The 25,868-nt window shown below is 38.3% G+C and overlaps 1 protein-coding gene across 1 annotated transcript; it reads right to left on the bottom strand.

Moving 5' to 3' along the window:
* Nucleotides 1-971: 971 nt before the first annotated feature.
* LOC102808174 (histidine ammonia-lyase-like) lies at nt 972-25,868 on the bottom strand. Its single transcript, XM_085496578.1, has 18 exons — nt 25,548-25,868; nt 7,451-7,522; nt 7,231-7,306; nt 7,011-7,077; nt 6,647-6,810; nt 6,410-6,552; nt 5,633-5,680; nt 5,448-5,499; nt 5,210-5,305; nt 4,790-4,944; nt 4,288-4,368; nt 3,926-3,991; nt 3,489-3,567; nt 3,304-3,396; nt 3,001-3,135; nt 2,684-2,792; nt 2,328-2,397; nt 972-1,952 (listed from the first exon to the last, which is right to left on the bottom strand). The coding sequence occupies exons 1-18, from the start codon at nt 25,560-25,562 to the stop codon at nt 1,881-1,883; spliced, it is 1,593 nt and encodes a 530-aa protein (XP_085352704.1). The 5' UTR covers nt 25,563-25,868; the 3' UTR covers nt 972-1,880.

Genomic DNA, 25,868 nt, shown 5'->3' with positions numbered 1-25,868 from the left:
ACATGGCTATCATAGCAATAGTACGAATGCCATCCTCCTCAAATGCATCAATTATCAACAAAATCATCAAGCAAGTGGATAATAAAATTCATGATATACTTACCTTTAACAATCCAGCAGATTGTCTTCAAAATCTGGTCAAAAATCTTGATGACTTGATCTGCTGCCAAACACAAGCCTAACACCAGGCAGATCATGTGGGGCTGATAGATCCACAATTGGCGAGCACTTTATAAAAAAAGACTTTCTGCTATTCCCAATGAACTAACTCTATAGACAGGAAACGGTAGAGCGTCATACAGCCTATCAAGTGTTTTTCCTGCAATAACTTCAAACATGCAAAAGAGGGCACTGAGAACACAAGCAACCCCTCAACAACCCCTCAAATTTGTAATTATTGCAAATCCCTTGAAACTGATACTCCTAAAATAACTGTTCTACGTGTTTGTGCACGATGAAACGTCTACCATTCCATTTAACTTGTTGACAATCTGAACCCGTTGAATTGTCTTCGGCTAAAGATGGAAGCCCAGGGGTCTTGAAAAATTAGACCTAACCGTCTGACAACCTGCCTTTCTCGCTAGATATTGTAAAGTCTCTGTGTACAGAATCCGAAATGACAAGGCATGAACCAGATCTGTATGCAAACCCTCCTCTTTCATCTGTGATCAACCTATAGTTAAACTTAAGTCATCCCGTGCACGGATAAGGCCCTCTATTATGTATTGATAATATAATAAGTTAAGACTGGTAAGGCAGTTAGATGTAAGGTAAGAATTCAAACTGCTATGGCTGTTAGATCATTGGTTAAGAATATTAAGATCATATTAAGTGTTAAGTTAAGAATTAAGACTCACAAGGCTAAAGGGTTAGAACACGATTATATATGCTTTATATTGTGGGGAAATCGTATATTTGGACGTAATATTCTTTATATAATCAGATATCCAGCAGTCAGACACGACACGTACTTATTAGCGTATAACTAGTTGTTTATTTGAACTACGTGAACATATCATAGAAGAGCCCTGAATCAAGTACATCGAGTGCTTATACACCCTCTTAGGGATTATGAAGCGGAAAACTTTGATACAAATATACAACACTGTGATTGGTCGATAAAAATATGTGGTGTTGCCTCTCACGTTCGCACATAACACAGTGTTCAAGGTCCTGTTTTGTCACATTCAAGCCCAGGCGGTATAAACGATATATATATAACAGTATAATAAAACGATACAATATCAGTAATAATAATAAACAATAAACCTTTTCATATATATTTCCAACATTCATCAAAGACTAATTCAAATCTGGAGGCCATTTCATTACGAATTTACTCAACTTCGTCTTCATCCAATAAAGTATTTTCTGAAGCAGTTATGTTAAAGTTTCTGTTTTTTCCTTTGAACTCCTCTCAAAAACGAAGGAAATGCCATTTCATATATTTAATATCAACAACAAGCTTAATATACGCCATCAACACATTTGGCATCAGATCAGCACGTTAAATGTTAGCCATTTATGTTAAACAAATGCATTAGCCATCTTGGTATTACATAATTTTATATTGATAATGTTTACACTAAAAAATAACACAATAACTGCATCACTTTATCTGAATTCAGTTATGTATGTAATATGTAAATATAAATCAAATCTATTGGTTTCATTGTTTACTTTCACAAAGCACACATAAATACAATGTTTTGTTGAAATCTCACACGGTTTTACATCTGATCAATGTAATTAACATATTTCTGTTTATTTAAAATTGCATTAGCCATATATATTACAGAATGTATTAATAAAAAAGTTTAACATTAGCACAATATTTATATAGCACTAAAATATTACAATAACTTCTTCGCTTCATACATCTACTCTTTGTGGTCTTTTACGTCCATAGTTTTATTGTAATCTTGGATATATGGCTCCACACACGCCCATACCTAAAAAAAATCACATTCGACATTTTACTACATATATGCCAATGATTTACTTGTGACCTTTTACACAAAATGCAAATACTATTTTTTTTTTATTTTCAAAGAAGATGTGGCTCATGTCACGGTGTAACCTGTTCAAGCAAAAGACAGGCACTGTATTCCCGAGAAGATGCGCAAACAAGTCATCTTATCCATTGTCTGTTCTCATAGTTACCATGACACCGTTCACACACGTTCTTTCAAATACCGTATAGCCACTTTAATGTACATTTCGCACATGAACTCATTTATGAATGGACTATAAATAAATACGTAAATAAATTTACATTGTGTGTATGTATGAGTAATTCATTGTCATTGTCAATGATAATACATTACCTTTTCTTCTTGCAGAAGTTTTGTGACAGCATTAATGTCAGGAGCCATGAAACGATCTTTATCCCAAGGTCTGGTGACAAACATGGAAACTCCATATTACAAATACATATCAGTGACATTTGATGAAGTCGGGATATATGCATGGCAAATTTCTTGAATATTAAAACTAATTATCACAGCTCCTGCTTTATATCTCGACGTTGTATTAAGCTGGCCCACTTTCTCTTGCATTGTACCAGTACTATATTGTTCTTACTTATGCTGTCGCCGATTATTAGTATTTTCAATGGTCCATTATGACCACACCGCTCAAATAAATCATCGGAGCAAAACACAATAATGAAGGCAATACTTACTTAGCCACTGTACGCACCAAGTCATAAACAGCCTGTAATGGTTTAGTAGTCTTATAAGGCTTCAAGAATTCAAGTCCCTGGCAAGCAGCTAGTAGTTCAATGGCAATAACTGTTAAAAATAATATATTAAATGTAAGCCTCACAATGGTCAACACTTTGTGTAAATACATTTTTTCACGTATTGTGTGCGTCGTATCAGACCTATATTGAATATGACGTGAAGTGACGACCACGGTGCTATAATTGTAAACATGTAAACATCGCCGAATAAACGGCATGACACATACAATGTCAAATTAAAGTAAATATGTAAATACCTTGTTCCACGTGTTCTACCACGGTCAGCGCCTTTCTTGCAGAGAATCCACCCATTGATACGTGGTCTTCAGACCCAGCACTGGTTGAAATGGAATCCACGGACGATGGGTGCGTCAAGACTTTATTTTCAGACACTAAATGAAATCATAAGCATATTATATATTTTTTTATTAATATGAAATTCTGCATGACTGTTTTAGTCACGTGTAAATTAATATCATTGCACATTTTTAACTTGCACGAAATCGTAGAATGAAATATGTTGCGATTATCGTCTTTGGTGTGTTTGTCCAACAACCTACCTAAAGCCGCAGCAGTGCAATGAGCGATCATAAAACCCGAATTCAGACCACTGTCTTTGACCAGAAATGCGGGAATCTCGTCTGGCGTGTAGTCTGTAAAATAATATAGAAATTGATTCGGGGTTAATACGTTGTAATCCATTCAGCAAACACAATGGCGTGCTATACAAGGATTATATACTTACTTCGGTTACACATTCTATTTATTCTACGTTCGCTCATATTAGCAATTTCATGAATACCAATTGCCAAGTAGTCCAGTGCCTGTGAATTGAAATTAAATAAATAAATAAATAAATAAATAAATAAATAAATAAATAAATAAATAAATAAATAAATAAATAAATAAATAAATAAATAAATAAATAAATAAATAAATAAATAAATAAATAAATAAATAAATAAATAAATAAATAAATAAATAAATAAATAAATAAATAAATAAATAAATAAATAAATAAATAAATAAATACGATATTACATACCGGTACCGTGGCCATCATTTTTACAATGTTTACCGTCTAATTAAGAATAGGGTTATTATAAATTATATGTTACACTGATAAATAATAAACTTTTCCGTCATGAAATCTCGTCTCACGTGAGACAGTATGAATCATACCTTTGCCGGATACTCTCCGTGGAAATTGCCCCCTGATATGATTTCTTTCTCCTTAATGAATACCAACTATCACACTGATTAAGAAAAAAAACAATCATCAATAAAGCACCCTCTCTATCAAATCCAATCAACTCACTCAGTGATTCAGTCAGCTTTCTCTTTATTGATGTAGACACTGACACCACCCTTTACACTTCATTATTATTGTTGCGCGGTTGTTCTTGGAACAAACAAATACATATTCGTTGAATATCTTGAATGTGGGGTTCATAGTCGGGAACTATAAGTGCGTTTGGGTGGTTGTTAGTAAATAGACATTAACAAATGAAATATGCATGCAATGTGATCAACCTAAAGGATACAGGGTTGTCGGTTGAAGAATTCATTTCGGTAGTCAGAATTCCGGAAACAAAGTCAATTGTGTCATTTGCAATACCATGGACCTGGAGAACAGATATGTTGTATTGTAGTTAATTCAGTGCAATTGAAACTATGAGTATCAACAGTCCAAATGTACGCGACTGAAGGTGAAACAACACTTACTTTATTCCACGATAATTGAGCTATAATATTGTTACAATCTTACGAACTGTTGATATAAATTTCTATAAATTATATTGAATGAGCAACATTAATAATGATATTATGGACGCATGGAAACTAGCAGCGCTAACAGATGTGTTGGTATTTTTTATTTGTAGAAAGTCTTTACTTCACACTTCTAAAATATAATCAATAGAGGAACTGCACGATTCCAGTGCTAGATATGTCCTCTAAAGAACAATGGATACTATTTCCCCTCAGTTGTTGCACATGGTTGATCTCAGGTTTTAGTGAGTAGCGCCAACATGCGGTCATATATACCTGTGGGATACATCTGAGCGAATAGTTGTCCTGAACCTTCTTGTGTGACTCATAATACTCAAATATCTGGGAAGGAAACACCTTGGAATGGATGAGCGATCTAAATCTGCGTGCTACTTTCACTTGACCAATATGTGGTCTTGCATCATGGATACCTGAATATACAACGTATAGTTAAATGAAGTTCATCATCAGCTTGAAACACAACACTGAAATTTGCAGGCAAATCTAATAAACAGTATATATATTGAATAGTGTGCATTCATTTATTTGTCAGATTTCACTTAGTTTAAAGGTTTTCCAGTCCTATCTTCAACTTTTTACATTTGCATTAATTGATAAACAACAGCAGAATTACACACCAATCGGACGGACACCATGTCAAATTATACATACAGTGTTAAACGTGACACCACTTACGTTGGTCAAAAGCAGCATTAGTGCCTTGAAACACATCCAAAGTTATGGCTGCAACCACATCGGCTTGTCTGGCAATAGCTTTTGCTTTTTCTAAAGCTGCAACAAGAAAACAAGAACATACATACGGAAGATCGGCAAAGTTCATGTCAGGATGAGATAGAACACTCTTTAACGACACCGATTTATGAAAGACACTGGATATGCAATCGTATGTATTAATACATTATGAGTAACGAACCTAATGTTCCAATGGCTGTTATCAACTGGGCACCATTGATGAGACTTAAACCCTGTGAATAAATATAAAACTCTTGGCGTGAACATTAGATGTTACGTATATGTAGACTTGTAATTTGAATCTAATAATGTGCTGTTTATTAGAACAAAATGAACATACGAACAGCATGGCAAGAAATGTTTTACCTCTTTGGGGCCAAGTTCTATCGCCTGCAGTCCATGCGATTCCAGTACCTATCAGAACAAATAGTCATACTATGATGAAAACCCTAAATGGAAATGATTATTGTAGTTAACTTTGTATAAGGTTATAATGGTTAACTAGGGCTTTTGAAGATGGTTATCGAGGTTAACCTGAATCTTTACAGATAGTTATCAAGGCGAACCTGGATGATTACAGATGGTTATCATGGTTAGCCTAAAATCTTTACAGATGACTATCTTGGTTAACTTGTACCTTTGCAGATGGTTATCATGGTTAACCTAAACCTTTTTTGATAGTTACAGATGACCATCTTGGTTAACCTGAACCTTTACAGATGGTTATCATGATTAACCTAAACATTTTCTGATAGTTATAAAGGTTAACCTGGACCTTTACAGATGGTCATCAAGGTTAACCTGGACCTTTACAGATTATCAAGCTTAACCTGAATCTTTACAGATGACCATCTTGGTTAACTTGAACCTTTACAGATAGTTATCACAGTTTACCTGGACCTTTAAAGATGGTTATCGTGGTAAACCTGGACTTTTAAAGATGGTCACGTGGTTAACCTGGACCTTTGAAAATAGTTCTCATGGTTAACCTGGACCTTTAAAAATGGTCATCATGGTTAACCTGGGTCTTTGTAGATGGCTATCGTGGTTAAGTCATTTGTAGATATAGTGGCAATGGTTTCTGTAAATATTATTCATAATACAATAATTGGGTCAGTCCAATATCAAAAACTCACTTCATACCTCATTTGCATTACCAAACTGTTCTGTATCTGGGTTCCACATGTCTCCTTCTCCCATCATTCCTAGAGACAGATGTGCCAACGGCGCCAGGTCACCACAAGCACCAACTGTGCCCTTTTCGGGTACGTATGGTAAAAGGGATTCTTAAAATACAACGAAAAACAATTATGTTATAATCATAGCAACAGTTTATATTTAATTTTATAATTGTCAGTTTTTAAAATGTTTGGAACTCACTATTGAAAGCGTCTATGAAACGTTGCAATGTTTCAACAGATATTCCGCTGTTTCCTCTGGCCAGTACATTGATTCGAATCGCCATCAACATACGTGTCTTTTGAGGACTCAGCGGCTCTCCTACTCCAGATGCATGTGATCGGATAAGGTTTTCTTGTAGCTCACTGCAACGTAGAGCAGACATTTCTGTTATATTTAAAAGACAAGGGTGGGGGTCGTAACGTGAACTTAGCATTAAGTATTAAGATGAATTGAATGATACAATGATTTCATTGTGTCAATAAAGTTCCCTCACAGAATTATAATGATGTTCGGTATTTATATTTATATATATATGTATGCTTTCCATCAATCATTTTCTTACCAAAGTTTGTTTCTTGGGATTACTTCTGATTTCAGCTCTCCAAATCCAGTGTTTACGCCATATATTACTTGAAAATATAATATAATATAATATAATATAATATAATATAATATAATATAATATAATATAATATAATATAATATAATATATGGAACAAAATTTCATAAAATCAAAACATTTCAATAATTTCATAAAATCACAAAATACAAGCACGTTTTACCTCTGGTGTCGTCATTGAGTATAGCGTCTATGACCTCCTTCGATCGTTCGACACTTGACAATGCATCAGCTGACAGCTGGAAATAATAAAAGTTTCAAACCAGTGAGTAAAAAAACTAAGATATATGTCAGGTTGCATTACTCGGTGTAGAAGATAAAAACGAAACATTTCGTTCCTTTGCTCATATATTAGAGTTGGTATAGTGGTCTATGGTACCCACCTCAATGATTGCACCACCCTTTCCAAGAACCATTAATTGTTCCGGTGTCAGCTCCTCTCCAGTGATTAAAATCTAAAATATACAAATTATATATTTATAATCCGAACAATGTCATATTGTTGCATACATCTTGTTAATCTTGGTCTGTACTACAGATGATGTACATGTACAATACTGCAAGAAATCTAAGTTTACGCGGCTAATTATACAAATTATGTATTTAATCTGCACATTTTTAATCAGGTCTCCGGATTATTTCGGATACACATAATCTGATTGAGTTGCACCTGATATAGCCTAACAAGGTCGCGTGAGTTGCGCCCTCCATGTGTTCCAAACCTAACACAGTTAGAGTGGTCTGATGCCGCTCGGCCGGCGAGGGCGCCACTCGGCCTACACCTGGGCCGGGAAAGTCTCCGATGGCGGCGCTATAAAATGTTGAAGTCTTTTTCTTCTCACACAGATCTACACGTGTTACCAATTCAGTATGATAGAAAGCGTATATATTCTTCTGATTACCACAATAGACAAGCTGCATACCCAGACCGAAAATATGTGGTTGCAATGTTTCATGATCAAAGCTTTCAATTAAATAATTGGACGTTCAAATATCATTCGTGAGATACGGCTGAGTCATTACTTTGTGACGTTTTTAGCGCTCGTTGTCTAGCGTCATGTCAGTGACAAAAGGTGACGCATCTGCGCACTTGTTTACTCACAGGGAGCCCAGGAACTATGATCAACTCTATAAAGGGGCGAACTTCTGTGTTCATGTGTGTTGAAGTGAACGCTATGCCAAATATTTGCGTCACTGTCAGATGCACAAAAATAGCTACTCCGTCGACAAGAAAAGGTCGTTTTTTGACTTTGACTTTGACAATTGGCTGCTGATGTATGCAGAAACATGTTAAACTGTATCAAAAGTTGTAAGTTTGCCAAATTATTTTGAGTTTACGTAAGTATATTATGAAAATGAGTCAGTGCAATGCAATTCAGTTAACACGAATTTCTGTAATATATCAGCGAGCAAAATAAGTTCAAAGGGTTTGCGGTTTTTGCATAATTGTTTAAAATTTTCTCAATGTTCACTTTTTGGCGTCAATCTCTCAATTTCAACTTAATAGAAATAGGTTATTAATTTTTAGGAATAAACATTAGAAAATCAAATCAAAATACAGAAAATAATTTAAATAATTAATTTTAAATTTTTTCACAATAATGAGAACGATTGCACAATAATGAACAACACATTTTCGGTATAACCAGATTAAGCTACGCAGTACAAATGAACACGTGATCTAAATGTACATATTCAGTGATTCATAATCATCTACTTTTAGTTAATCACATCTATATAAGAATAATCAGCACTCAGTGAATATGTCCAACTCCAAACAATCTTTGAGAAGCTATATGTGTGTGGGACAACACTTTTAACAGAATATTATTAAATCATCAAATGATCGATACATTTGACACTAAATTATTCGGAAACGGAAAAATATGCATAAACTATTAGTAGCTAAAAATAGATATATAACTGTAATGGCAGTTACGTGGATCATAAATAACGAAAACATACATAAACATTGCCAAACCAGGTAGATAAGCGCTGTTCGGTTTGTAAGTGGAGACGATGGGTCTGAACAGGACGCCGCTAAGACTCCTCAGAGCTATATTAATGTTTACATTGGTGTATCAGTTAGACTGTCAGTGATTGATTGTCATGCAAGTTTGGTATGTATAAATTAGCAAGTGCATTATCCCTACGCAACAATGTGTGAACTTTCCAATCTCCCCCTGAAAATCATAGAGGATGGGTGTCAAATACATGAACAAATCGTGTCTTCCGATCTGTGTGCCAAATTCTCAATCATATCGCTTGCCTGCCCGAAATGCGAGGCAGACCGTGTGAATACTGGATAGCGAGTTACCCCTGAGATAATGGACAGACCCATTCCCCTGACGACTGAAACGAAAGCATCGCATGGTGAATATTAATTTGAAGAATAGCTTGACACATTATTTCTATGTAATTCAAGCGTCATATCGACGATAATTTAGAAAATTCAGTTTTCGGGAATTGAGTTCCAAGCGATAACAACCCCCGAGGGGGAGGGGGGGCTACTTCCATAGAAGTGCAATACGGGTATGTGCCGCCCGACTGGAGTGTCATTTCACGTTATTTTGTTTAGAAGTGGGTAGCCATTTATCAATGGTTTGGTTTAGAAATGTGTAGCATTTATTTACTTTTTCACAGATCCTTATATTCAAAGCCAAATACTGGAAAAGGCTGAATAAAATGCATTGCCCTGATGCCCTCACTGGTTGCGAAAGTTGTGAGCTGGGTGTTTTTTTTCGGTGAAAACACTTGTGATTAGAAGTGGGTATATAAATAGAAAGTGAGTATGGTTTTCGAGAGGTGGGCTTCACACCCTTGCCCACTTAATGTGGAAGTAGCCCCCCCCCCTCCGGATAACAAAACACGCTAAAAACGCAAAGGCTTATGGGTAGACGCTTGTTTGTAAACAATGACACGCTATGGCCGTCTGACGCACGCGCAGGTGAAACTCCCCCGCTTTAAATTATGCTAAGCTGAATATGAGCAGGTAAGTCGACAGGGAAGAGTGTAGCAGTAAATGTTTCTAGAATGTGAAGACAAACATTTGTGCAGCAAACCGGTTTTAGCAATTTACACCCACGACATTCAGGTCTAACTCAATCTATTGTCTCGATGAGACATGGTCCCCCCGGGGGAGGGGTATGTGCCGCCCGACTGTGGTGTCATTTCACGTTATTTTGTTTAGAAGTGGGTGGTCATTTATCAATGGTTTGGTTTAGAAGTGGGTAGTCATTTATCAATGTTTTGGTTTAGAAGTGTGTAGCATTTATTTACTTTTTCACAGGTCCTTATATTCAAAGCCAAATACCGGAAAAGGCTGAATAAAATGCGTCGTCCGGATGTGCTCACTGGTTGAAAAAGTTGTGAGCTGGGTGTGCATTTTTTTTGCTGAAAATACTTGTGTTTAGAAGTGGGTATATAGATAGAAAAAAATGGTTTAGAAGTGAGTATGGTTTACGAGAGGAAGACTGCACACCCTTACCCACTTAATGTGGAAGTAGCCCCTCTCCCGGACATGGTTCGTTTTCTTCAATGCGATATACCAACAGTTTGACAAGAACACTGATAAACTCAGCGTAAACATTTCCCTCAATTTCCAATTAGTAATTCAATAAAACGAAACGTCCCATAATGAGCCTAGGGTTTTGATTTTTGGCGTTCGTTTTAAAATCTTATTCTTTGTCGCCACCACAGGAATGTGGAACTTTGAGAATCAAAGCTAAAATCTAAATTGCGATCACTTACCGCCAATTCATCAAATGAAAAATCGTCAAAAAAAACAAAAATGTTAGAATCCAGAAAATATAAGAAATTCACATGGCCGTCATTAACCACAGACCCAATTAATGCTTGAAGAATAATAAGGCATCAGCAGGAAGTTAAAACTTGCAATGAAATAGTGAAGCATGGACAAGTACATCTCGCAAATCATGGAGTTCCAGCATTTAGTCTCAATTCATAAGCCAGGATCTAAATTCAATCCGGAATTACAGAGGAATATCAATTTAAAGTCGTTTCGGAAAACCATTTACAAGCATTTTAAATACAAGTTTAACACTTTTTCTACACCAAAATAACCTACTCTGCAAAAAACAAACTGGCTTCAGAAAAAAATTATCGCACAACATGTAACCTATTTGTTCTTCAAACTATCGAATAGGGTTGTGTTGTGCCTAGATCAAATTCAGCTTATTACCTAGACACTACATAGAATCCGATTATGTGGCGTCGTATAGAAAAAAAAACGGGTTTGGAGGATTTTGTGCCTACGCAGATGAGGTGCGTAGGGGCATGCAGGGTGCAGCGGGCTTACTTTCTTGGTATACACTTGAATTCTCAAAAAAAGTACTTAATACAATGTGCTACGAATTATTTGTTATATCGGAGCCCACATGATACTCCCATCAATGGTAAAGTGAGTTAAATCATATTTTGAAAACCTGAACTGAAAAAAAATAATTAAAATGAGATACAAACCGTGTCTCTCTGGTCAGCCATGATTGAAGCAGGTTTTGATCAATACTGAATACCAAAAGAGAAAACTGGCGTTCTTATATAACCATATTTGTATTGATTCTATAAAAATTTGCGTCATTTGTGTGTCACATGATATATTCTGACCAATTACATTCAAGGATCCACCTGACTCACACCTGTCAGACTGGATTACGGCTGAACATTTTGGATTTGCGCCAAACAACGATAGAGCGTTAAAAGTTGCAAAAACAGGATTATATTGTCGTTAAGTAAAGAAGCAGTGAAGTGGGGCACACTAAACATAACATTCGACATGCAGCGATTTGAAGCAAAGGTGACAACAGTCTAAAATGCAGAGACCGAAAAACACAAGGATTTTAAAACTGACGTTATTAGGCAAAATATGAATCGTAAAAGTAAACAAATAAATAGTTGCATTCATCGTCTAGATCAGGAATACCTCATAATTTGCACAACAATGCCTGTATTGTTCATACATTATACCTTATGACGACTGCTTTTTTTTTAGCATTTCACCCATCGTACTGAGTCAGCTGAGTACACTACGAGTTATTCATTATTAAATGTGAAGAAACGTTTTCATGTATCGAATATTTAATTAGTACTTTAATTATAAACCTTGCTTTGATCTGTCATATGTTGTGAATGATTGCCCTCCTCTCTTTTAAATACTATCATGTACAATACAATTTAGAAAGTATATACATACGAGAAAGTATAAATTTGTATTTTTGTACAAATCGCGGCCCTACAATATGAAAAACGATACAAATTAAAAATCACTACTCATATAATAAATATGATATTGAACGGTTACCCATGACACAGTCCTCTCTCGATGAATGTGCCCACAGAGGCGGTGGCACGAAATTTTGCATGGAGGGACGAGATCTGCTCACCAACCTTGCGCCGAAGGCGTGGCCTTACAGTGGCATGCTTCCACTTAAAAAATGGAAATCTAGACCATCTGAAACGCTATTTCCTGCATTTTGAGGGGCACATTTTGCTGACACAAAAGGTTTCAGCTTGATTTTGAAGTAGGGACACCCCCTCCCCGTGCCGCCGCCACTGGCCCATGATGTACATGCCAGAATGACAGTAAAAGAGAGTGTAACACTACGCAAACGCGACCAGTTATGTGAGCTGCAAGACCATTTTGATTGTTAAACAGTTTATAAAAATTCACAATTCAAAAATGTTCGTATAGTTAGCTGCTTTCACTTTATAAGTATATTTGACAGGCCAGTACAATCGTGTTGTCTTATTAACGCAGTAATAGGTACATACTTGTGAGTTTGACCTTCCACACATATGAGACAAACGAGGGTAATTATGGCAAGCCGTGACTGGTACACAATATCGCACTACGGAATGTAAGTGACGTAATGAAACAAATCGAAACAGTCTTGTGTATTTTTAGCAACTTCGGATAGTACTAGTATATAGGGCAGTTTATAGGACACTGACATGGCAGTTAAAAGGCCTTCTTACCCTGGTTTTCTGACTTTTATTGGGAATCTGTATACATATGTGCACCTAATTTGGGTCTTTTTTGTCTGGAACGAGGTGCATTTTGAGCCAACATTACATTTCAACATTTATGATTGAAATTATATGTATAAACCTCAAAAGGTGTCGCCCAAGCCATTAAAATTTAGAAAATCGAGCTCGAAATCGGCCTAAATAACCCATGTTAAAAAAACACAGATGAGAAAGAGCAAAATGTCTAAAAGTTCTGGTATAATACAAGAAAAATGCCGTCCAATGCAGTCAATACTGTATATCATATTTCAAAACATTCTCTCACTGAGATTGAAATCCACTTCATTCTAATTAACCCTGGGCCAGTATGGCAATGGCCCACTATATACATGTACATAATAAACGGACAAAGAGGGCCAACATCAATTCTAAAATTATTTAATAGTTTAACTATAGTCACATAAGCACAGTATTGCCTAACCAATCTTATTTGTGATTCGATTACTTGACGAACAGGCCACACCTGCAACTAGGTGGGAACATTAAAAAAAATCCTACCCTAGCGTTGTCATGACATCGCCCGAAAATATGAATTGTGACCGTGGCCTCACGCAAAATCAATCTTTTAATAATTATTTTAGACATTCGCTCATTTTACTTTGCTTGAGTGTGTGTCCAAAGATACTATTTTGTTTTTGAGTTGCGACCAGTGCATTTACTGGGTCAACACTCTATGCATTACACCGAGCACTTAGTTCAAAAGTTCAAGCTATAAAACATTTAACTTTACTGAGTCTTTGAGTTCATTGAACGTTCAATTCCATCAAGTGATCAAGTCTAATAAGTTCATTATTAATAATGTGAAGTCAGTCAACCTTTCAGCCTACAAGCTTGTCTGTATGCATGTATGTATGTATGTATGTACGTTTCTGTGATTTTTGACTCGGGTGTACGAAGTGTCATATGATATATTCTGACCAATTACATTCAAGGATCCACCTGACTCACACCTGTCAGACTAGATTACGGCTGAACATTTTGGATTTGCGCCAAACAACGATAGGGCGTTAAAATTGCTGAGTTGCAAAAACAGGGTTACATTGTCGTTAAGCAAAGAATCAGTGAAGTGGGGCACACTAAACATAACATTCGACATGCAGCGATTTGAAGCAAAGGTGACAACAGTCTAAAATGCAAAGACCGAAGAACACAAGGATTTTAAAACTGACGTTATTAGGCAAAATATGAATCGTAAAAGTAAAAAAATAAACAGTTGCATTCATCGTCTAGATCAGGAATACCTCATAATTTGCACAACAATGCCTGTATTGTTCATACATTATACCTTATGACGACTGCTTTCTTTTTAGCATTTCACCCATCGTACTGAGTCAGCTGAGTACACTACGAGTTATTCATTATTAAGTGTGAAGAAACGTTTTCATGTATCGAATATTAGAAGAAGAAGACAGATTTTTTCACTTCTCGGTATTTTAATCATAGACCTTGCTTTGATCTGTCATATGTTGTGAATAATTGCCTTTCTCTCTTTTAAATACGTATCGTGTGACATACAATTTAGAAATTATATTTATACGAGTAAGTATAACTTTGTATTTTTTTCTTTCTCGCACAGACCCAAATACCGACCAACTCCGGGAATGCGACACACCAGGAGTAATTAAATTAATAACACTGTTTTAAAGTAAGGAACTGGAAATATCGTTTTTTATATCAAATTTTTACAGGTTCATGTAAAATTGAAATGGCCACCTAAGACACCGACAAAGTGTGTTAGGTCATTGTAGTGCATTCCTAATAGTGTGGTGGGAAAACAATAAATTGCCTTGGCATTTCCAGTTATTCTTTAGAAGCCGACACGGTGAAACGGGTGCATGGGATAAACATGAATCTACAATATGAAAAACTATACAAATGAAAAATCACAACTCATTTAATAAATCTCATGTTGAACGGTTACCCATGACATATTTTTCTCTCGATGAATGTGCCCACAGAGGCGGCGGCACAAAACTTTGCATGGAGGGGCGAGATCTGCTCGCCAACCTTGCGCCGAAGGCGCGACGTTACTAGGGGGTCCGGGCGAGCTCCCCCTTAAAAAATTTGGAAATCTAGACCCTCTGAAACGGTATTTCCAGCATTTTGAGAGGCAAATTTTGCTGACACAAAAGGTTTCAGCTTGATTTTGGAGGGTCGACGGCCACCCAACATTTTTTTCCGAGGGGGATCGCCCCCTCTGCCTACTGTGCCGACGCTTGCCCATGATGTACATGCCAGAATGACAGTGAAAGAGAGTGTATCACTACGCAAACGCGACCAGTTATGTGAGCTGAAAGACCATTTTGATTGTTAAACAGTTTATAAAAATTCACAATTTGTAATATCTCATTTACATGGGAAACACAACACTAACTTCCCATTGTATTAGTAATTACAACTAGTTATTCGTATAGTTAGCTGCTTTCACTTTATAAGTATATTTCATTTAAGTATAATAATCTTAGTATATCAGTGGTGTTGTCAAATATATTGTATGTGTTTTGAGTATACAGCTACAATAGCTATTCAGCTTATGTGCGCTTCAATGATAGTCCCAGTGCGATCGTGTTGTCTTATAAACTCAGTTCGACCTTCCATTCATTCGAGACAAACGAGGGTAATTAGTGGCAAGTCGTAACAGGTACACCATATCACACGTGCATGTGACGTAATGAAACAAAGCGAAACCGTCTTGTGTATTTTTGCCAACTTCGGGCACTATATAGGGCAGTATATAGGACATTGACATGGCAGTGACAAGGCCGCCTAACCCTGGTTTTCTGACTTTTATTGGAAATCTGTATACATATGTGCACCTATTTTTTTAAAGTGTTTGAAAGGGGGGATTTCAACATTTATGATTGAAATTATAAGTATAAACCTCAAAAGGTGTCGTCCAAGCCATTCAAAATTTTGAAAATCGAACTCGAAATCGGTCTAAAAATAACCCATGTCAAAAAACCACAGTCTGATGAGAAAGAGAAAAATGTCTAAAAGTTCTGGCATAATACAAGAAAAATGCCGTTCAATGCAGTCAACACTGTATATCAGATTTCAAAACATTCTCTCACTGAGATTGAAATCCAGGTCATTATAATTAACCCTCGGCATGTAGTGGACAATGGCCCACTATATACAAAGCAAACAGACAAAGAGGACCAATATCAATTCTAAAATTATTTAATAGTGTAACTAGTCACAAAAAGCACAGTATTGCTTAACCAATCTTATTTGTGATGCGATTACTTGGTAACAGGCCACACCTGCAACTAGGTGGAAACATTTTTAAAAACTCCTGTCCCGGCGTTGCCATGGCAATGCCCAAACATATGAATTTGTGACCGTGGCTTTATTAAAATCAATCTTTTAATAATTATTTCAGACATTCGCTCACTTTACTTTGCGTGAGTTTGTGTCCAATGATACTATTTTGTTTTTTAGTTGCGACCAGTGCATTTACTGGGTCAACACTCTATGCATTACACCGAGCACTTAGTTCAAAAGTTCAAAAGTTCAAGATATAAAACATTCAACTTTACTGAGTCTTGAAGTTCATTTGAACGTTCAATACTATCAAGTGATCAAGTCTAATAAGTTCATTAAATAATAATCTGAAGTCAGTCTACAAGCTTGTCTGTATGTATGTATGTATAAACGTTTGTGATTTTTGACACCTGTGTACGAAGTTACCCTGTCTGTGTGTATGTGTGTGTGTACATGCATGTATGTGGGTACGTGTGTACATGTATGCATGTCTGTTCCACGGATATCTCAAAAACCACTAGACAGTCAATGGAACTTGGTACATAGGTCTTCTAGGACGATGCACAGGCCTGATTTATTTTGAGAAAAAAATCGTGCATATTAATCATCTAATTCGCATAATAATCAGTCTTTTCCACTGATATCCAATGTACTAAGCATCACATTTCAATGGAACTTGGTACATAGATGCTCTAGAACAAACAAATATCTGATCAGTTTCGGATTAAAATCTGCTCATATCTGTTACCTTATTTGCATAATAATTAATCGTTTTCGGCTTTTCCATTAATATCTCAAGTACTAATCAACTTGTTTCAATTAATCTTGGTTCATGAATGCTCTTCAACACAATGCAATGTTCTAAGTAGTTTTGGATTTAAATACATCAACCATAATTACCTAATCTGCATAATTATTTAATTTTCAGTTTTCCACTAATTAATCATCACATTCTAATATGTACTTGGTACACAGGTGATCCGGAACAATGAACATACCTGCTTAGTTTTTGGGTTCAAATCCGTGTATATTTATTATCAACTTCAAAATGTAATTGCTTACGTTACCATTGCGGTGACTACTTGGTGTTTGTTTTCTGGAGCGTTGTGCTGGGACGGAAATGTTTCTGGTGGTGGGTTGGGTCACATCTGACTCACGTTTGCTATTTTAGAGTTTGATATCATATTTTCCAAAAGGTTTGTTTTTATGGCCACTTCATAATTAAATATAATTACATAATTTAAAATGAATCCATTTTCATATACCTTATCATGTTTACATATATGACATGGCAGTACCATATTAAAGGGGAGTAGAGGTGTGGCTTTTGACACTCTGTACATGAAATTTGAGATCTATGAATGGATTCTGTTGATAAAAACAACTTGTATGTGCTGCGAAATGTCCTAAATATCGGGTATAAAACGGGCTGTGAAGCAGACGACAAACTTTCGCTTTTCCTGGTGTCATTTCGCCTCCGGAGGGCCAGTCAAATGACGTCATCAGTGAACACTGATAATTGAACCCATTCATGCTAGTAGCCAATCCCATAGAAATGCTACTATGAAAGACCTTGTTAACTGACTACTTAAAAGTTGAAACATGGCGAAATGTTGTGCCCATGAATGCCATAACGATTCATGTTAAGTTCCTCGAAATCCCAAATAAAAAATCACGTTGTTGGTTGCGAGAAACGGCAGAAGAACTAACCTGAAAATGAAGACACGTACAGCGCTCTAGCTATAGTAAACGGTGAGTAAATAAATATTGAGTTAAAAAATAAATTAGAAATACGCTAATATCATTACAGTAATCATTTCGCCCAACTTCCCACTTTTAATCGACTGCTTATCGCTTAATTTCCGACCGCACTGTATTTTCCGACCGGAAAACGACCGCATTTTTATCGTAATTTCTCTCTCACCGACCCATTGAAAACACCGACCGGTCGCCCAAACACTGGTCATTAGCAGAGGAGTGATCGAAATAGTGGTTTTGAGTGATACAGTTTGGGGATACAACGGGTACTAACTATTATTAAATTCCGAACTACTCTTCAAATCTATACCACATTGTATCATTCGCGGAGGAAACTTCACCTGTGTCCAATATTAAATAACTGACTTTGCGTAATTATTATGAAATCGATATATTACAATGTTGAAATTTTTAGAGCCGGTACAACATTGTAAACAAATTTGCGTAATTAGAAAAGCAGCGCACTAAGTAAACGACCTCAAAATATACAAGTTTGCGTACAGCACCGTCAGAACTAATAACAATTTTACAAGATCGACGCGCAGAGCATGAAAGAAAAAGATTGCTAAGGTAACGCGCCTGTTCAGTGCGTGAATTGGGGTCAAACTTCGGTCAACACACACTTGATGTCAGCATCGCCGCGCAGTAAGTTACGCAATGAAGTACTTAAAAGTTTTTTGCAAAATATTATAACTAGTTTCCAAGCTTTTGATGCAGCCAGATTTATTTAACTTTGTGGAAATATAATTTTTTTAATTTCTCAGTCCTTTCTGGGCGACCTGCGGCTGTTTGATTTCCTACTCGCTCCTAAGCTAGCGATTGGTGAGAATGGTTATCAATATATTACCCAATGTACTTGTAAATCGGACAGTCATACCGCAATTGTGTTGAAACATTTTTGGGGCAGTAAGTAACGTCAGAATATTGTTTAAAATAAAATATTCCATCCCAATTAAATCTAGATCAAAGGGTCAAAGTGCGTGCATATAATTATAGATACTAGTAGTTAAAAACTAAATATATTTGAATTTTTGACGGCTATTCAACGTTTGTGCAAACCAGAATAAAAAAAGGTAGTGTATACAATAGCAATATGACTGAGATATCATGGCATTTGTTTACAATATTGTACTGGCTCTAGTATTTGACACAGATAAAGTTGTTCGCGAACGATACAGAGTGGTATAGATTTGAAGAGCCGTTCAGAATATATAATAGTTAACACTTGCTGTATATCCCAAAACATTTTGACTACTCCTGTGCCGGTGACGAGTGTTTGGGCGAGCGGTCAGTGTTTTCAATATACAAGCGAGAGAAAAAAAACGGTAAAAATGTGGTCGTTTTCCGGTCGGAAAATACAGTGCGGTCGGAAATTAAGCGATCGTTTAAAAAGTGGGAAGTTGGGCAAAATGAGTACTGTGGTTCAAGTGATATTAGCATGTTTCTCATTTAGTTTTAACCCGTAGAATATTTATTCACTCACTGTTTACTATAGCCAGAACGCTGTACTGTCTTCACTTTCAGGTTAGTTCTTCCGCCGATTTCTCGCAACCAACAACGTGATTTTTTATTTGGGATTTCGAGAAACATAACATGAATCGTTACGGCATTCATAACACAACACCTCGCCATGTTTCAACTTTTAAGTAGTCAGTTAACAAGCTCTTTCATAGTAGCATTTCTATGGGATTGACGTACTAGCATGAATGGCTTCAATTATCAGTGTTCACTGATGACGTCATTTGACTGGCCCTCTAGAGGCAACATGACGCCAGGAAAAGCGGAAGTTTGTCGTTTGCTTCACAGCCCGTTTTGTACCCGATATTTAGGGCATTTCGCAGCACATATAAGTTATTATTTTTATCGACAGAATTCATTCATAGATCTCAGATTTCATGTACAGAGTGTCAAAAGCCACACCTCTGCTCCCCTTTAACGCATAAATACACATTTGTATTGGTTAATATTAGAAGAATAAAGATATTTGAGAGAGCACAACAATAGTCATTGTTAATTCGTCAACCAAATACCAACAAGTACAGTACCAAATGAGTCAGGCAATATAGTAGTGAGGAATCAGCATAGACACAAATAAAAAAAAAAAAATTAGTTCGAATCTCGAAAATAATACGACTTACACCCAATATGCATGATCTTCATTCAAAGTTTGAATGGAATAGCCATATTCATGTCTCAGAAACAGTTCCAATTTCAGATAAAATACAACAGCAAACGCCTGCATGACTGGTGTTGAAATCACCTGCCATATACATGGAAATATTCACCACAAATTAGAGAACGAAATGAACAAATCTGAGAGCAGTTCACCTGTAGTACCTATATATATAATAGCAAAGCAATCAGACTTACGGTTCTCAACAAGAAGTTTTTATCAAAAATATTAATTAAAATTAGATAATTGAAAAAATCATCTCGAAATGAACAAATCTGAGAGAAGTCTACCTGTATTACCTATGTAGTTTATATAATATCAAAGCAATTAGACTTGTGATTTTTAACAAGAAGTTGAAAATATCACTTTTTTCCAAAAATTACAAAAATATTCAACAAAATTAGAGAATTAAGGATATCATCACAAAATTAACAAATCTAAGAGAGGTCCACATGTAGTACCTATATATGTAATATCAAAGCAATCAGACTTGTGGTTTTTAACAAGAAGTCGGAAATATCACTTTTTACCAAAAATATTCACGAAAATTAGAGAATTAAAGATATCATCACAAAATGAACAAATCTAAGAGAGATCTACCCAAGGTACATATACAGCAGGTATCACATTGACACAGACGGCGACGGAAAATCATTCATATGATAAGCTCCACTCGACAGCGGAGCTCAAAATTACAAAAATATTCAACAACATTAGAGAATTGAAGTTATCATCATGAAATGAACAAATCTGAAAGAGGTCCACATGTAGTACCTATATACTAGTATATAATATCAAAGCAATTGGACCTGCTGTTTTCAACAAGAAGACGAAATTAGGCAGAGGGTTCTCCGGACCCGCCTATTCACATAATTCATATCCACCATAGACTCCGATCAGTCAAAATAACTATTTGGAACTATAGGCATTAATCAGCGATTCTGCCAATGACGGAGAGATAAAATCTAGGTCAGGAGAAGCCCCATGACCCCAAGATTTGTTCTCCTTATGTCACGACTGAGGTAATGTGGCGACGCCACCTCACTTTTAACTTCACTCTGGTTCCTTTCTCTCTGCATCTACGACTAGACCAATGCTACAGAAAGAGTGGGGTGGTTTGGGGGGCGGAGTCTATGGTGGGTATGAACTATGTGAATAGGCAAGTTAGGAGAACCCTCTGCCTAAATTCACTACGTTCAATTACCCACCATAGACTCTGGTCAGTCAAAATGACTATTTTTAACTGTAGGCAGAGTCAGATGCCGATAGGTGGCGGTTTTCTGAGCAAACAGAAAATGATGAAATTCTTTTTTCGCAGTCCGTGATGATACACTCTACAACTACTATCACCTAGCTAAGACTTCAAAGAGGGTGGTGTCTTATCTTGCCTGTGCTGTCCCTGGTGCAAAAAGCCAAAAATGCTGCTACAGTGACAGGGTTCAGTGTGCCCGAGAAAGCGAGACACAAACCCTATTCAGGGGGTAGTATGCTTTCAAAGTAAAGATTGAAACAGTTCTACATGAGGACATAGGCCGAAAAGCGAGAACTGGAAACTTCCAAGGGATGCTGAAAGTAGAGAAATGTGTATGCAAAGATGCTGAGACCAACTTATTGTCTTTGCGCAGGAACTCTTGTGGTCAAGGCCCTTCTCAATAGATTGGTTGTCTCTTAGGTAGGAGTTGATAAAGACATTTTGCGTTCTGCAGAAGCCTGCCCTCAGTATATGTTCAAGGGGGGCATCTGACGCTAGCGCTAGTGAGTTAGCAATCGCACGGACCTCATGCACTCGTACTTGGTGTCCCTGTAAGCTCTGTTTCAAGGAAGTTAAAGTATTATAGACCTCTAATACAGTCGTAGTAATCCACCTAGCGATGGAAGTCAGGGAGGCCGGCCTATCCTGCCTGCCTGGGCCATAACACAAAAACATGTGCTTGGCATCCTGTCTCGAATGTCAGTACGGTTTTCGTAGCAACTCAGTGCTCAAATCGGGCAGAGAAGCAATTCCTCCTGATCCTCCGAGCCGACAATATTTTACAGCCGGGGATGACGATTAGCTGAGATTTGTGTCCTGGGATTTGGTTCTTGGCAAGAAACTTGATTCATGCCTTTAGCACAACCTGAATCTCCATAAGGGCGGCACATTCGTTTGAGAAGGACAATGCCCCCAGTCCTGACCGACGCCTACCTGAGGCGAGGGACAGTATTTGAGTGGTGCTGATGGTGCTGATCAGAGAGGCTCAAAGGGCGTTCTGCTTAAAGCGGACAACACAACCGACAAATCCCAGTCGGGTGGTTCAGGGTCTCGGCCTCTGATTATGGAAAGCAGTAAATAGTCTCCTAATAATAGGACAATCGGCTCGTCTTGTTCCCAAATTGTTCTCAATGGATGGGGACAAAGCCAACCTGTAGCCAACGTTTGCTGCGTAGGACAAACCCACTTCATCAAACAGGTGGACGAAGGAGTCTGCTACCTGGCTAATAGAGGGATGGTATGGATCGATCTTCCTTCCACTACACCAATCAGTGTATGCTCGTCACCTTGAATTGTAGGCCCAGGCTCCTAGAGTTGGCAGGGGTGTTATGTACGTTGGGAGCTTGGTGTTCCGGGGTGCGGCAAACAGGTCTATCTTTGGACCGTCCCACAGCCGAAACAGCCTGGAGGCTACCCACTGGGGTATCTGCCACTCCATGTTCTGGAGACGGAGCCAAATCAAAAGGGCGTCTGCTAGGCTGTTCCTCACCCCTGGAAGGTGGTTTGCGGTTAGCTCCACATTGTGTTTTCTGTGCTTGGGGCGTCCTCCGTTTACCCTTGGCAGTGGCCAACTGGCTAGGGGTTACGCTCTGAACCATCTGGTTTGTTGCACTCTGAAGCTCCGGACTGCACGCACCATCTCCCCATCAAAGAGGGTGGAAGATGTCCAGTCTGCGTAAATTAGGTGGTGATGTACTCCCTGACTCAGTTTGCCGGCAAAAACACACCGTGCCTAAGACCACGTCTCGTTGCACAGTAGTAGCTCTGGCCAGGAGAGCCAGGTAACACTGGGGATATCGCACGTAGCTGTGCAGTCACCCACTAGTAAATGTGTCACCTGGAGGCTGGTACATTGTGTCGCCTGGTCTAGGAGTTTTTTTTGTCTCAGGCTGAGCTTGCGAGAACAGCCATGGAACGCAGCCGTCCCCCTTTACTCGGTTTGCCAAACAGAAATTTGTGGTACCGGGGTCTTGGGAAGGAGCCTTAGGGATCTGGTTAGGGGCGTTTGGTCTCATCACATCCTTTGAAGTCTGATCCAAAAACCACACCGTCCGGGTAGCGTTTGGTCCAGCGGAAAGTGTTGCATAAGATTTACCCACCCGGGGGTCTTAAGCGTTACCTCCTCTGCAGCTGACCAACATCTGCCCATCAACACCGTCTGCGCACCAGGGCCCCACTTAGCACTCGACCGGACATGGGGAGACATGCCAATGGGGTTGCTTTGGATCCCAGCACCTGTGATCCCATAAGCAATGAAGCAACCATAAATGGTTGCTTTAGGATCGAGGTATGGGGTAAATACATTGTATCACTAGGATTGATGATACTCCGCATCACCCCCAACGGTGTGGCTCATCAAGTCATTACGAATGGAAGACTCAGACGAGCCGCCCAAGGTATTGGCTGTATTCGCCGAGTGAACTTTTCTTTCAACTTAAATATGTGAGCGAGAGTGTTTTCGACTGTGCATCTCATGACAGGGTTGGTTCCCTCTGGGGACGCCCGTGGGTGGACAAGAAGTGAGTCACAACTCACAGCGGAACCTGGACTCAAGAGTAGATTCCTGAGTCTGATACCATGCGACAGACCTTGGCTGACTGAAAGTAGGGGGAGGCACAATGTGTGCCCTGACCAAAAAGCCCTGCCCCGAAATTGGAGGAGTGGCTGCCAACATCCCTGTTGGCAATCAGTGCCCGAGGTCCCAGAGGAGACGCAGTGCAACTAAACTGAGCATCGGCCGAACCCAAATCAGTGGGAGAGTCGCGGCTGGGAATGGGGGGTTCCCTGGAAGAGACATGCGAACAATGGTCAACATCCCAGGCCTCAGAACTCCAGTGAAAAACACACACCTTCAAGGCAAAAACCCGAACCCTGCACGTAGTCAGGGCAAAAATAGCATTTTGATGTGAAGATAAAGAAAGAGTGAAGGTTAAGGTGAGGTGGCGTCGACACATTACGTTGGTCACATGGTTCGTGACGTGAGGGAAAAACCAATCTTGGGGTAATGGGGCTTCCCCTGACCTAGATTTTATCTCGCCGTCATTGACAGAATCGCTGATTAATGCCGACAGTTTAAAATAGTCATTTTGACTGGCCAGAGTCTATGGTAGGTAATTGAATGTAGTGAATATATCACTTTTTACCAAAATGACAAAAATATTCATCAACATTAGAGAATTGAAGATTTCATCATGAAATGAACAAATCTGAGAGAGGTCCACATGTAGAGCCTATATGTATAATATCAATGTAATCGGAAATCGAAAATATCACTTTTTACCAAAAATTACAAAAATATTCATCAAAATTAGAGAATTAGGCAAAAGGTCAGTCATAATGACTATTTTCAACTGTAGGCATTAATCTACAATTCAGCCAATGACGGAGAGAAAAATTTACATCTTTCACATCAGGTAACACGTGACTGGGGTCAAGAGGTCAATGCCCATCTTGCCTTAGGTTCACTACCCTGTTTTCTCTGTATATGAAGACTAAAGCCAATCTCTACAGAAATTGGGGTGGTTGTGAGGGACCACACCTTGGATGTTCAAGGAGTGCTGACGGGGAACTTCTCCACGCAAATCTATAGTCGAGACTGCTCTATCGCCTATGTGCAGGGATCCCTGTAGCCGTTCAAGCTGGGTCAACATTCAAAGTTTGACCCGCAATGACATGACCCACCCTAAAATTGTAGTTGCGAGTCTATTAGGTAATAATTGAATAATTGATCAAGACATTTAACGGTCTACAGAAGCTCCCCTGAACATGTTCTAGGGGGGACACACAAACCTCATGCGCTCGTATTTAGTGTCTCAGTCAACCCTGTGCTGAGGATGGCAATTGGTCATAAACCTTAAACACTGTCAAAGCTCAGACTAGTAATACAAAAGACTCCTAGACGCCGCAGCACTAGAGGAAAATGTAGTCGAATGACTGTCTCCTCCACTGAGATATGTAAGAATCGAAAAGTTCAGACTCTGCCACTCACCGAACACTTGCCCATTTCCCCGCGACCTGGGGGATCAACCACCGAGTCCCTTCTTCCTGGTGGGCGCACTGCCAGAGAGTAGGGGCACTTGCCTCCTGGTTGCTTCAGGCCAGCGGGTGCTGACTCCGGCTGTTGTGTGTTCTCCACTTGGGGGTCTCATCTGCTTGCCCTTGGCCAAAACAGCATCCCGCTGCACATAGGTAGCCCCTGCCAAGCGAGCCAGATCACACTGCAGAATATCACACATATGCTATATCCCACTAACAAATGTGTCTACTGGTCTAGGAGGCTGGTGCGTTCTGCCTCTGAGACTTCAGATTC

The sequence above is a fragment of the Saccoglossus kowalevskii genome, chromosome 3 (assembly GCF_978046115.1).
Source record: "Saccoglossus kowalevskii chromosome 3, keSacKowa6.1, whole genome shotgun sequence".
In the NCBI taxonomy this organism is placed as follows: Eukaryota; Metazoa; Hemichordata; class Enteropneusta; family Harrimaniidae; genus Saccoglossus; species Saccoglossus kowalevskii.
This window is presented reverse-complemented; position numbering and strand designations above follow the sequence as displayed.